General features: G+C 42.0%; 1 protein-coding gene across 1 annotated transcript in view; it reads left to right on the forward strand.

Moving 5' to 3' along the window:
- The first annotated feature begins 6,653 nt into the window (after positions 1-6,653).
- The window catches only part of LOC128698149 (uncharacterized), a 428,958-nt gene continuing 420,405 nt past the window's right edge, over positions 6,654-15,206 (forward strand). The window contains exon 1 of the mRNA XM_070098535.1: positions 6,654-7,374. Within this exon, the coding sequence (XP_069954636.1) occupies positions 7,330-7,374 (45 nt within the window). The 5' untranslated portion in view covers positions 6,654-7,329. The remainder of the gene's footprint in view (positions 7,375-15,206) is intronic.

The following is a 15,206-nucleotide window of genomic DNA, read 5'->3' on the forward strand; positions in this document are numbered from 1 at the left end:
CACGAACTGATTTAATAAAGCATAAGAAATTAAACAAAGAGTTATATTAGGGAAGTTATTTATTTCAATAACTACCTTGATCCAAAACATACATGACATTTAACATAGATTTCAGAATTATATAAATTGTTAAAGAATACTCACTGTAAAAATAACGCAACCTGTAATGGTGCGGATATTATTTTCTCATGAAAAAGAAAATCTATTGCCAAAAAACAAACACAATAACGTATGACCCCTGCCAATACTCGGTGGAACAATCGACACTTTCTGAGTTATGAGTATGTGGAAATAGGTGTTTTGTACATCGACCAAATCGTTACTGCGATCCGAGTCGCGTCTGCTACATCTCTTTTTAGACGGTTTATGTGTAGTTCGATCTGTAGTAACAGAACTTGCCCGACCTAAGAACAACAGCTCTTGAGTTTACAAATGACCTTTGCCGTGACACGATTTAGTGTTTCTTTCTTTGGTGAGTAGTCTAGTCGACTGGTGAACTTAAGTGGTCACTTCCAGTTCTCATATACACAAGCTATATGAACGCTGGATCCGAATACAGACAGAGAACCTTAGGGGCAACCAGGAGTTCCCAATCTTCATTTGCGCATTTCCCCATTTTCCACGCCTCCCTACTCAATACTAGACTGCAATTTCCACAATTTCAGTCTAATTTTCTAACGCTTTGATTCCTATAGATTAACTTCAGCATGCAGGCCTTTATATCTATGTAAATAACAAGTTGATGAATTCTTTCGTTCAAGCAACCTTGAACAACAAATCTGTAAAGCTATTCTCGCTTAATGGCATCTATGTTGACCGGACCTTCAGAGAATAAATCCCTCAGTGGTATCTTTGGTGAATCTCTGAAGGTGCGAGGATGACTACCGTGCATGATTCACGAAGTCGTAATGACACGATTACAAACAAACCATTCCACGGGCGGGGTTACATTCCCGCCCGTGGTATGGTTTGACTACCATGCAGTTCGTAACCTATCACCAGCCTCAATCTCTCCCGACCTCATTATTGCCATGGGCAAAGCAGAAGCTGTATCTCGTCCCCAGAATATCTTTCATCACCTTATTTGGTCTGGTACATAGTGGACATTAGTTATCACAAGGAACCCCAGTAAACCTACAGCATCCCAAAAAGAGTTTTGCGGCACTCGATCTTAGGCTATAGCAGCTACATCTGGCAATATCTGCCTGGGCGACTACTAGTGGACCATCTCGTAACGATAATTCATGTCGGATTTCAGCGCTTGCTGCGGACTACACACTGGATTCCCCAATACCACAATAACACTAGTGTTACACAATACACAAATAACCCGCACATAAAAGAGAGGAGCTTACGACGACGTTTCGGTCCTATTTGGACCATTTACAAAGTCACACTAACCAGAAGTGGAGCAGGACGGCTACATATAGGCAGGAAGAGGTAGTAGTAGTAGTAGTAGGAGTAGTGGGGAATAAGGAGGAGGAGCCAGTCAAATACAAAAGAAAGGGGAGCACTGCAGAGGGAGAGCAAGTGCACAGAGGAGGGGGAAAGGGGAAGTGGTGAAATAAATAAAGAAGGAACAGAAACACGAGACAGAAGAAAGACAACCCAGAGGAGAAAAAGGAAAGAGGAAAGGGGAAGAGGGAGAAGAAGAAAAAGTAAAAGAAAAAATGAGGAATCAGGTTAAGTCACGGGTGTTCTGAAGTTTGGAACATTTTACAATGTAGTGGGAGAGGAAGGCATCTACAGAGACGAAGCCAGGACTAAGATTCATACAAGGAAAGTTGTGTATTAGAGAGGATTCAACTAGACGGCGACTGTTAGAGTTAGAAGTAGGGAAGACAGTTTTAGCAGAAGACCAGTCAAGAGGATGGCTGTGATCTCTGACGTGACAGAAAAGAGCATTGTTAGTGTCGGCAAGCCTAACACTAATTTTGTGCTCCCTAAGTCTGCCAGAAAGAGATCGGTCAGTTTCTCCAAAGTATTGAAAAGGACAGGAGGAGCAAGAAATAGAGTAGACACCAGGAACATCTGTAGAGGAAGGAGAGGTATGAACGAGATTAGTGCGAAGAGTGTTAGTCTGGCGGAAAGTAAGCTTGATGTCTAAGGGGCGGAGAGAATTGTTGAGATTAGAAAGACACTGGTGTTCATTGGTGTTCATTGGTGTTTCATGTTAGTGGTCCTTCCCTGGTATCACAATAATACAGTGTACAATGGTGGTGCTTACGAATTGTCCTCCTGTATCACGATCACAAATGCATGCTTACTGGGAGTTTCAGAAAAACGTGGGATATATTTGGGAGAGATTTGAACGGGTATGGGAGAGGTATGGAAGATCATAAGATGATTATGGAAGAAGGTGGAAATTGTTTGGTAAAGGTTGGGATGAATCTGAGAGAATGTTGGGTGGGTATGCGAAAGATCTAGGAGAGCATCTGATGGGTTTGAGTGGTCCGAAAGAGCGTGGGATGGGCCAGCACAGGATGGGTGGGTGTCTGAGAATTCGGAGAGATGGTATGCATTTGTGGTCACAGTGGTGCCTATGCTAACCTTCCTATGGTGTAGAAATATACCTAGTTGAATGACTCTTATTGTAGCCAGCTTGCCCAGTGGCTAACGCGACGGTCTGGAGTTCTGTGTATCTCTGATCGCGGGTTCTAACAACGCCCATGGTATGGTTTGCAATCGTGTCATTAGGATTTCGTGAGTTATGCTGATGGTATGGTTTAGATGGTATGGGTGTTGGAGTTTCAAAAAACATGGATGGTATTGGAATAGCTTGTGAGAGGAGGAATTGATGTGGAAGGGGTTCGTGTGAGTGTGGGATAGATATGGAAGGGATCTTTAAAAGAGAGGATGTTTGAAAGAGGGATCTGGGAGAGCTTTGGTTATATGCGGAAGGAGTCTGGAAGACTTGGATGGGTGTGGGACGTGACTGGGAGACAGCGACGGCAGACGACGGCAGGCGTCTGCAGTGGCTGCCATCCTTTGTACCCGCATGATCACTTGTTCATACACGTTTTTAAAATTAAGATATTTTAAATATTAATTTTTAATCTGGGTTTGTGTGTACAGTTTAAGGATGATGGTTGTGCAATGGTCTACTCTCCTCCGATGAATGAGGTTCTATTACTTAGTGGCAGAACCCCATGGTACTCTAGACGAGAATAACTGGACGAGAGACAGTGTTCCTATGATGACTGAAACTCGATTAGTCACCAGATTTCAATCAATATGAATACCACACATAATATTTTATATAGATTATATAGACTTAAATTACAACAAGGTATTTTATCAATAAAAACAATTCGTCATATTGATTATTTCTTAAAGATTACTTTTTTATTAAGGAACTAACACGTGAGTACCCGAAGCGTTCCATTGCAGGATGAAAAAATTACATTAATGAGTAAAAGTGACATTCACTCACACGATGAGTAATTATCACTCAAAAATCAACAACATTCACTAACAAAAATGGGAAAACGAACATTTATCATTCTCAGAACGAGTATGAGTGACGTTCACCCACAAGATGAGTAACACTGACGTTCATTCAATACAATGAATAAGAATGATCAGCAAATTCATCCCCAAAGTCTAAAAGAAAAATAAATATGAAAGTTATACCTCGTGTCTCAGCGATGATGTATAGAAAAACAAGAACAAAACAGGATGTAGAGAAATACAAAAAATGCTGTAGAATTATACGAGAATGAACGAGAAATTAAAAGAAAATCAAGGAAGATGATGTCGAGAAAGAAGAATGAACTGGGGTATAAAGAAGTGTTTTCGAAACACTGACAGGAATATATAAAAAAGATGAAATATTTAACAGCTAACAGACTGCTGGACATTTATATTGTGACTGTAACATCAGAGAAATAGGAGAGTGAGGGAACAGGCAGTGTGAGGGGAAAGTGAGGGAACAGGCAGTGTGATGGGTAAGTGAGGGTACAGGCAGTGTGATGGGTAAGTGAGGGTACAGGCAGTGTGATGGGTAAGTGAGGGTACAGGCAGTGTGAGGGGAAAGTAAGGGTACAGGCAGTGTGATGGGTAAGTGAGGGTACAGGCACTGTGAGGGGAAAGTGGGGGTACAGGCAGTGTGAGGGGAAAGTGAGGGTACAGGCAGTGTGATGGGTAAGTGAGGGTACAGGCAGTGTGAGGGGAAAGTAAGGGTACAGGCAGTGTGATGGGTAAGTGAGGGAACAGGCAGTGTGAGGGGAAAGTGAGGGAACAGGCAGTGTGAGGGGAAAGTGAGGGAACAGGCAGTGTGAGGGGAAAGTAAGGGTACAGGCAGTGTGATGGGTAAGTGAGGGTACAGGCAGTGTGATGGGAAAGTAAGGGAACAGGCAGTGTGATGGGTAAGTGAGGGAACAGGCAGTGTGAGGGGAAAGTGAGGGAACAGGCAGTGTGATGGGTAAGTGTGGGTACAGGCACTGTGAGGGGAAAGTGAGGGTACTGGCAGTGTGAGGGGAAAGTGAGGGTACAGGCAGTGTGAGGGGAAAGTGAGGGAACAGGCAGTGTGATGGGTAAGTGAGGGTACAGGCAGTGTGAGGGGAAAGTGAGGGTACAGGCAGTGTGAGGGGAAAGTGAGGGAACAGGCAGTGTAATGGGAAAGTGAGGGTACAGGCAGTGTGAGGGGAAAGTGAGGGAACAGGCAGTGTGATGGGAAAGCGAGGGTACAGGCAGTGTGATGGGTAAGTGAGGGTACAGGCAGTGTGATGGGTAAGTGAGGGTACAGGCAGTGTGATGGGTAAGTGAGGGTACAGGCAGTGTGATGGGTAAGTGAGGGTACAGGCAGTGTGAGGGGAAAGTGAGGGTACAGGCAGTGTGAGGGGAAAGTAAGGGTACAGGCAGTGTGATGGGTAAGTGAGGGTACAGGCAGTGTGATGGGTAAGTGAGGGTACAGGCAGTGTGATGGGTAAGTGAGGGTACAGGCAGTGTGATGGGTAAGTGAGGGAACAGGCAGTGTGAGGGGAAAGTAAGGGTACAGGCAGTGTGATGGGTAAGTGAGGGAACAGGCAGTGTGAGGGGAAAGTGAGGGAACAGGCAGTGTGATGGGTAAGTGAGGGAACAGGCAGTGTGAGGGGAAAGTAAGGGTACAGGCAGTGTGATGGGTAAGTGAGGGTACAGGCAGTGTGATGGGAAAGTAAGGGTACAGGCAGTGTGATGGGTAAGTGAGGGTACAGGCAGTGTGAGGGGAAAGTGAGGGTACATGCAGTGTGATGGGTAAGTGAGGGTACAGGCACTGTGAGGGGAAAGTGGGGGTACAGGCAGTGTGAGGGGAAAGTGAGGGTACAGGCAGTGTGAGGGGTAAGTGAGGGCACAGGCAGTGTGAGGGGAAAGTGAGGGTACAGGTAGTGTGATGGGAGAGTGAGGGTACAGGCAGTGTGATGGGTAAGTGAGGGTACAGGCAGTGTGAAGGGAAAGTGAGGGAACAGGCAGTGTGATGGGAAAGTGAGGGAAGAGGCAGTGTGATGGGAAAGTGAGGGTACAGGCAGTGTGATGGGTAAGTGAGGGAACAGGCAGTGTGATGGGAAAGTGAGGGTACAGGCAGTGTGATGGGAAGGTGAGGGTACAGGCAGTGTGATGGGAAAGTGAGGGTACAGGCAGTGTGATGGGAAGGTGAGGGTACAGGCAGTGTGATGGGAAAGTGAAGGTACAGGCAGTGTGATGGGAAGGTGAGGGTACAGGCAGTGTGATGGGTAAGTGAGGGAACAGGCAGTGTGATGGGAAAGTGAGGGTACAGGCAGTGTGATGGGAAGGTGAGGGTACAGGCAGTGTGATGGGAAAGTGAGGGTACAGGCAGTGTGATGGGAAAGTGAGAGTACAGGCAGTGTGATGGGAAAGTGAGGGAACAGGCAGTGTGATGGGAAAGTGAGGGTACAGGCAGTGTAATGGGAAAGTGAGGGTACAGGCAGTGTGAAGGGAAAGTGAGGGCACAGGCAGTGTGATGGGTAAGTGAGGGAACAGGCAGTGTGATGGGAAAGTGAGGGTACAGGCAGTGTGATGGGAAAGTGAGGGAACAGGCAGTGTGAAGGGAAAGCGAGGGTACAGGCAGTGTGATGGGAAAGTGAGGGTACAGGCAGTGTGATGGGAAAGTGAGGGTACAGGCAGTGTGATGGGAGAGTGAGGGTACAGGCAGTGTGATGGGAAAGTGAGGGAACAGGCAGTGTGATGGGAAAGTGAGGGTACAGGCAGTGTGATGGGAAGGTGAGGGTACAGGCAGTGTGATGGGAGAGTGATGGTACAGGCAGTGTGATGGGAGAGTGAGGGTACAGGCAGTGTGATGGGAGAGTGAGGGTACAGGCAGTGTGATGGGAGAGTGAACGGAGAGGCAGTAGGCTAGGAAGTTTGAGAGGGCGAAGCAGTTACCTCTGATAGTGATAATGCAGAGGCAGTATGCAATGTAAGTGAGAAGAGAGGCAGTGAGGTTGGAGACTGATAGAGAGTAATAGGCGAGAGGCAGTTGGCTGGAAGAGTAAGAGGAAGCAGGCCGATACCTGGGAAGTTGAAAGGAGAAAAGCAGTGAAACAGGAAAAAAAAGAAGGGAGTGTGGTAGGGGAAAGAGAGGTGTAGAGTCGGTGAGCGGAGAGAGGGAGAGAGCGGTGGTGTGAGATTTGAGTCAGTTGTAGCGGTGCCCGGAGAGTGTGACGTTAGAGTCGCTCCGACCAGTCATCTTCCTGAGCTGACTTCTGCCGGTTATCCTACTACACTTTCTCGTGAACTTTAACTTAATTTTCATAAAATTCTCATCCAAGAAAACTCATTATATACAAGTTTATCAAATACTGCTTTCGTATATTATCTAAGCTTATTACACATGCCTCTTAACAATTAAGAAAAAATCATGCAATTTCACTATGGCGAAAAAAAGTGATTCTTGATCTGTATAGCGCTAACCTCTTTTCTAATTGTGTATTAGCCTACCAGAGAGACTGCGGGAACCGGTCAGCAGAGCGACGAGACACACACGTCCCTCGCCTTTTGTGAGCTTAACGTGGAAAAGAGTTGAGTGCTGCCATCAGTCCTCCATCAACACTTGTTGTTAATCCTGATAACTGCTTATTGCAGAATATTCTTTAGCCTCCTGACTAGACAAAATTAGCGCAACTATTACTTGGTATAAAACACTGCACTGCTAATTCACTGGACACCACACTAATAAACCATAACACGGACTAACACAGAGTATAAATACTTTCCAGTTATTTCACTTCGAGAAAACCAGTCAACTAGATAAACTTGCTCCTAGCACTCACTGCGGAGAAATTAAGCGCATCTTATCGTTTGTATTAACTTAACCAACAGTGGAAAGCCTTCATGGAGCCCCATGTTGGATCCCCTCACTCTCTTTACCATTACCTGGTAAGTAATATTCTACCATCTTATTTCTTACTTATTTTATCCTGCTTACATGCTCCATCGCGATACACAATTCTCCTGGGTGTATATCACATTTCTAAAACAAAGCTGAAAATTTTAACACATTTTTTTTGCAGATCAAACGTGCTCAAACAGATCATGAAATGAGAGGGCATACAGTGCATGAATTGTACATCGGGAAATATCAGAGATGGAAGAAATGGAGAAATCGGTTACGTCCCGCATAAACCCAATAAAGCATTTATTAAAGTTTTAAATATGTACGCACTAGAGCGGAGAGATACATGATAATATATACTGACATTACAACATACAGGAGGGAGAGATATGGGAGGACGTGCAAAATAAACCCTGTGAAAAGCAGGGATGCAGTGGGCACAGTAATGAAACACTGTATCAACATTCATTGTCCCAGACTATTCACCATCATATTAAAAAATCTCAGAAACAGTGCTGGGTCAAGTGTAGAAGTCATCCAGAGGAAACTGGACAAGTATCTTCACCAGGTGCCAGATCAACTAGGCTGTGATGGATATATGGGCCAGTGGACCACCAGCAGCAACAGCCTGGTTAACAAGGCAAACACCAGACGAGCCTGGTCCATGGCCGGGATCCGGGAGTAGAAGAACTCTCGAAACGTATGAAAGGTATATCAAAGATAGTATACGCACTGAGTTCAATTTAACCTTAATTTCAGGGATTAAGTTAAACATACTCTTGAAAAATATCAGACTAGAGAAATGTAACATAGCTCTTGAAACTGTAACATAACTCTTGAAACTGTAACATAACTCTTGAAACTGTAACATAACTCTTGAAACTGTAACATAACTCTTGAAACTGTAACATAACTCTTGAAACTGTAACATAACTTGAAACTGTAACATAACTTGAAACTGTAACATAACTTGAAACTGTAACATAACTCTTGAAACTAAAACTTAAAATCAGAAATGTAATCGTGATTTTAAAAGTATATAGGCTAGAACCACATAGTGCAATATATTACGCTCAGTATAGATTAATTCAACTAAGGATTGACTACAATCAAACTACTACTATTCTATCTTAGGTGGTACGAAGATATACTATAATACTCTCTTCCGGGTTCTAGAACAACCGGTTATACTGCATGCATGACTCAGCAGCTGAGAAACTACATGTATTTCGGTGGTTTCGTGATGCGAAAATAGTATCCCTGTATCTCATAAGCCAGCCCCCTTCATCTCAGCAGAATATAAAAATATGCTTGAGTTAATGTACCAAGGAAAATGGAAGCAGCAAGTAAGAGAAAGGTGTAGGTTTATCAACTAAAGGAGGAAGCATTTAGGGTAAGATATAAACAACTGTTGGAGGACAGATGGGCTAGTGAGAGTATAGGTAATGGAGTAGAAAAAGTATGGGGTAGGTTTAAGAAAATAGTGCTAGAGTGTTCAGCAGAAGTTTGTGGTTACAGGAAGGTGGGTGCGGGAGAGAAGAAGAGTGATTGGTGGAATGATGATGTAAGGAGAGTACTAAGTTAGAGAGGTTTTTACAAAGTAGAAGTGATGCAAGGAGGGAGGAGTATATGGAGAGAAAAAGAGAGACTAAGAGAGTGGTGAAGCAAAGTAAAAAGAGAGCAAATGAGACAGTGGGTGAGACGTTAACAAATTTTGTTGAAAATAAAAAAAAAATTTGGAGTGAGATTAATAAGTTGAGAAAAGCTAAGGAACGAATTCATTTGATATTTTAAAACAGGAGAGGAGAGTTATTAAATGAAGAGTTAGATGCATCGGGACGATGGAGGGAATATTTTGAGGAATTGTTAAATATTGATGAAGATAGGGAAGCTGTGATTTCATGTATAGGGAAAGAAGGAATAATATCTTGTAGGAGACAGGAAGAGCCAGTTGTGAGTGTGTGGGAAGTGCGTGGGACACTGAGTAGAATGAGGTGGGGGGGGGTAAAGCAGCTAGCAGTGATGGGTTAAAGACAGAAATGCTATAAGCAGGAGAGGATATAGTTTTGGAGTGGTTGGTGCTATTATTTAATAAATGTATGGAAGAGGTTAAGGTACCTAGGGACTGGTAGAGGGCATGCATAGTTCCTTTGTATAAAGGCAAAGGGCACAAAAGAGAGTGCAAAAATTATAAGGGAATATGTCTGTTGAATATACCTGGTAAAGTGTATGGTAGAGTTATTATTGAAAGAATTAAGAGTAAGACGGAGAATAGGATAGCAGTTAAACAAGGAGGCTTTAGGAGTGGTAGGTGTGTAGACCAAGTGTTTACAGTGAAACAAAGGTGAACAGTATTTAGATAAGGGTAAAAAGGTTTTTGTGGCATTTATGGATTTGGAGAAGGCGTATGACGGGGTGGATAGGGGGCAATGTGGCAGACGCTGCAAATGTTTGGAACTGGAGGTAGGTTATTGAAAGCAGTGAAGAGTCTATACGAGGATGGTGAGGCTCAGGTTAATGTAAGCGAGAGGGAGGTTATTTCCCAGTAAACATGTAGGCCTTAGACAGGAATGTTGTAAGAGAAGTAAATGCTCGGGAGTTGGCAAGAGGTGTGGGGTTAAAAGAAAAATAATCTAATACAAAGTGGCAGTTATCACAGTTGCTCTTTGCTGATTACACTGTGCTTTTTGGGAGGTTCTGGAGAAAAGTTGCAGAGGGTGGTTGATGAGTTTGGTAGGGTATGTAAAAGAAGGAAATAGAAAGTGAATATAGGAAAGAGTAAGGTGATGAGGATAACTAATAAATTAGGCAACGAAAGAATGGATATCAGATTCGAGGGAGAGGGTATGGAGGATTTGAATGTTTTCAGATGTTTGGAAGTGGCCGTGTCAGCAGATGGATCTATGAAAAAATGAGGTGAATCATAGAACTGACGAGGGGAAAAAGGTGAGTGGTGCAGTGAGTCTGTGGAGACGAACTTTATCCATGAAGTTATTTTATTTCATTTCGTCCTCTCTACATGTCCAAACCATCTCAACAACCTCTCCTTAGCAATCTGGATGATAGTTTTGGTAATCCTGCACCTCCTCCTAATTACCAATCTACGAATTCTCTGCATAATATTCACACATTGCCCTCAGACATGAGCCTCCAACCTTCTCCTTGTTGCAACATTCACCGCCCATGCTTAACATCAATAAAAGAGCGTTGGTATAACGATGCTCTCATATATTCCCCTCTTTGGTTCTGTTGATAAACTTCTTTGTTTTCACACACTCCTAAGTGTACCACTTGCCTTTTTCCCATCAACAGTTCTATGATTCACCTCATCTTTCATAGACCCATCTGCTGACACGTCCGCTTCTAAATATCTGAATACATTCACCTCCTCCATACTCTCTCCCTCCAATCTGATATCCAATCTTTCGTTGCCTATTTTTTTTCTTATCCTCATCACCTTACTCTTTCCTATATTCACTTTTAATTTTCTTTTGCATACCCTACCAAACCCATCCACCTACATCTGCAACATCTCTTCAGAATCTCCCAAAGGCACTGTGTCATCAGCAAAGTGCAACTGTAACAAGTGCCACTTTGTGTTAGATTTAGATTCTTTATCTTTTAACCCCACACCTCTTGCTAACACCACACCATCGTGTGTCCTTGGGTAGGGAGTACCACATCCAGTTCCGCTGGATGCCCTACTCTTAAGGATCGTATGGTTCAGTGGATAAGGGCGTCATGTGTCTTCGCCCACCATGAGGCAGGCCAAAGCAGCATGGGTTCGAGTCCTTGGCTAGTGCAGTGTTGTTATTAATCAATACCACTCGTTCGTGGTCACAATAATATATATATATATATATATATATATATATATAGATATATATATATGTCGTGCCGAATATGTAAAACTGGTCAATTAACAAGAACTCATTTAAAATTAAGCCCTTTCTAAAATTTTCTCTTATACGTTTAAAGATATATTTTTTTCATTAATGTTAATGTAAAAAATTTTAATTTTGCACCAAAAGAATCTTAGAAAACTTACCTAACCTTATTATAACAAGAACAATTTATTTTAGCCTAACCCAACTATATATATTTTAGATTGATTTAAAATAATTTAATACTAAACAAACACAGTGAAATATGTTTTTTTCGTAACGTTCAGAATGATTTTGGCGAAATTATTGCATACACAAATATTCACTTGTCATGTATGGCAAGATGAACGTTGCTATTTAAGCCAAGATCGCAAGTTCTGCCTATTCGGCACGACATATATATATATGCAAAACAACCACTGTGAAAGAATAGAGAAATTCCAAGCGCTTTTGTGACTACTCACATTATCAAGGAACAATGAAAGTAAAGCATCAAAGGAGAGTATATAAAGGGGTAGCCCACACCTCACTATCAGAAATACCCAAGAAATGTAATTGATAAATCTTTTAAAGTTGCTAGAAATACTTCTTACAATCCAAAAAGGGACAATCAGCCTTATTCAACTAAAAATATGTTGGTTCTCCCTTACCATGAAAACTTGGTTGATATGCCTTCTCTTCTTAAGACTTTTAATATTAAAGTTGTATTCAAAAATCTTGATACAGTAAAAAAAGCTTTTGATAAACAATTCCCCCCAAAATGCTGATGGATGTGTCTATAAGATTCCTTGTAAAATTTGCGATAAAGTTTATTACGGTCAAACTGGTAAAAATCTCGAACTAAGATTAAAACAACATAAATATAGCATTAGAACTGGACAAGATTCCAATGCTCTATTTATTCATGTAAGAGATTTTAATCATCCAATTGATTTTCAAAAAGTTGAGAAAGTAGTATCATGCAAGTCCATGGTCGACAGGAATATAATTGAATCTTGTTTCATAAAAAGCAGTTTTCAGAATAATATGAATATTTCCTTTGGTTTATATAAATTAGATTCATTTATAATTAATAGAATTTGGGAAGAATTTAATAATACATTGAACAAATAATAATTTTTTAAATTTCTTATTTCTTGGGTAGAATAGTTTGTTGGTGGGTTGTGTGAAGGACCTGTCTAGTTCGGCCGGCGGGCCTGCTGTCTCGCGTCAGGTGTTGTGGGAAGTGATAGTGAGGTGTGGGCTACCCCTTTATATACTCTCCTTTGATGCTTTACTTTCATTGTTCCTTGATAATGTGAGTAGTCACGAAATCGCTTGGAATTCTCTATTCTTTCACAGTGGTTGTTTTGCATATATATATATGTCGTGCCGAATAGGCAGAACTTGCGATCTTGGCTTAAATAGCAACGTTCATCTTGCCATATATGACAAGTGAATATTTGTGTATGCATATTTGCATATTCTAAAATCACCTGTTTACTGTGATCTTATTGCATATATATATATATATATATATATATATATATATATATATATATATATATATATATATATATATATATATTATATATATATATATATATATATATATTTTTTTTTATTATCACACTGGCCGATTCCCACCAAGGCAGGGTGGCCCGAAAAAGAAAAACTTTCACCATCATTCACTCCATCACTGTCTTGCCAGAAGGGTGCTTTACACTACAGTTTTTAAACTGCAACATTAACACCCCTCCTTCAGAGTGCAGGCACTGTACTTCCCATCTCCAGGACTCAAGTCCGGCCTGCCGGTTTCCCTGAATCCCTTCATAAATGTTACTTTGCTCACACTCCAACAGCACGTCAATTATTAAAAACCATTTGTCTCCATTCACTCCTATCAAACACGCTCACGCATGCCTGCTGGAAGTCCAAGCCCCTCGCACACAAAACCTCCTTTACCCCCTCCCTCCAACCCTTCCTAGGCCGACCCCTACCCCGCCTTCCTTCCACTACAGACTGATACACTCTTGAAGTCATTCTGTTTCGCTCCATTCTCTCTACATGTCCGAACCACCTCAACAACCCTTCCTCAGCCCTCTGGACAACAGTTTTGGTAATCCCGCACCTCCTCCTAACTTCCAAACTACGAATTCTCTGCATTATATTCACACCACACATTGCCCTCAGACACGACATCTCCACTGCCTCCAGCCTTCTCCTCGCTGCAACATTCATCACCCACGCTTCACACCCATATAAGAGCGTTGGTAAAACTATACTCTCATACATTCCCCTCTTTGCCTCCAACGACAAAGTTCTTTGTCTCCACAGACTCCTAAGTGCACCACTCACTCTTTTTCCCTCATCAATTCTATGATTCACCTCATCTTTCATAGACCCATCCGCTGACACGTCCACTCCCAAATATCTGAATACGTTCACCTCCTCCATACTCTCTCCCTCCAATCTGATATTCAATCTTTCATCACCTAATCTTTTTGTTATCCTCATAACCTTACTCTTTCCTGTATTCACCTTTAATTTTCTTCTTTTGCACACCCTACCAAATTCATCCACCAATCTCTGCAACTTCTCTTCAGAATCTCCCAAGAGCACAGTGTCATCAGCAAAGAGCAGCTGTGACAACTCCCACTTTGTGTGTGATTCTTTATCTTTTAACTCCACGCCTCTTGCCAAGACCCTCGAATTTACTTCTCTTACAACCCCATCTATAAATATATTAAACAACCACGGTGACATCACACATCCTTGTCTAAGGCCTACTTTTACTGGGAAATAATTTCCCTCTTTCCTACATACTCTAACTTGAGCCTCACTATCCTCGTAAAAACTCTTCACTGCTTTCAGTAACCTACCTCCTACACCATACACTTGCAACATCTGCCACATTGCCCCCCTATCCACCCTGTCATACGCCTTTTCCAAATCCATAAATGCCACAAAGACCTCTTTAGCCTTATCTAAATACTGTTCACTTATATGTTTCACTGTAAACACCTGGTCCACACACCCCCTACCTTTCCTAAAGCCTCCTTGTTCATCTGCTATCCTATTCTCCGTCTTACTCTTAATTCTTTCAATTATAACTCTACCATACACTTTACCAGGTACACTCAACAGACTTATCCCCCTATAATTTTTGCACTCTCTTTTGTCCCCTTTGCCTTTATACAAAGGAACTATGCATGCTCTCTGCCAATCCCTAGGTACCTTACCCTCTTCCATACATTTATTAAATACTAGCACCAACCACTCCAAAACTATATCCCCACCTGCTTTTAACATTTCTATCTTTATCCCATCAATCCCGGCTGCCTTACCCCCTTTCATTTTACCTACTGCCTCACGAACTTCCCCCACACTCACAACTGGCTCTTCCTCACTCCTACAAGATGTTATTCCTCCTTGCCCTATACACGAAATCACAGCTTCCCTATCTTCATCAACATTTAACAATTCCTCAAAATATTCCCTCCATCTTCCCAATACCTCTAACTCTCCATTTAATAACTCTCCTCTCCTATTTTTAACTGACAAATCCATTTGTTCTCTAGGCTTTCTTAACTTGTTAATCTCACTCCAAAACTTTTTCTTATTTTCAACAAAATTTGTTGATAACATCTCACCCACTCTCTCATTTGCTCTCTTTTTACATTGCTTCACCACTCTCTTAACTTCTCTCTTTTTCTCCATATACTCTTCCCTCCTTGCATCACTTCTACTTTGTAAAAACTTCTCATATGCTAACTTTTTCTCCCTTACTACTCTCTTTACATCATCATTCCACCAATCGCTCCTCTTCCCTCCTGCACCCACTTTCCTGTAACCACAAACTTCTGCTGAACACTCTAACACTACATTTTTAAACCTACCCCATACCTCTTCGACCCCATTGCCTATGCTCTCATTAGCCCATCTATCCTCCAATAGCTGTTTATATCTTACCCTAACTGCCTCCTCTTTTAGTTTATAAACCTTCACCTCTC

This window comes from Cherax quadricarinatus, chromosome 63 (assembly GCF_038502225.1).
Source record: "Cherax quadricarinatus isolate ZL_2023a chromosome 63, ASM3850222v1, whole genome shotgun sequence".
Taxonomy (NCBI): domain Eukaryota; kingdom Metazoa; phylum Arthropoda; class Malacostraca; order Decapoda; family Parastacidae; genus Cherax; species Cherax quadricarinatus.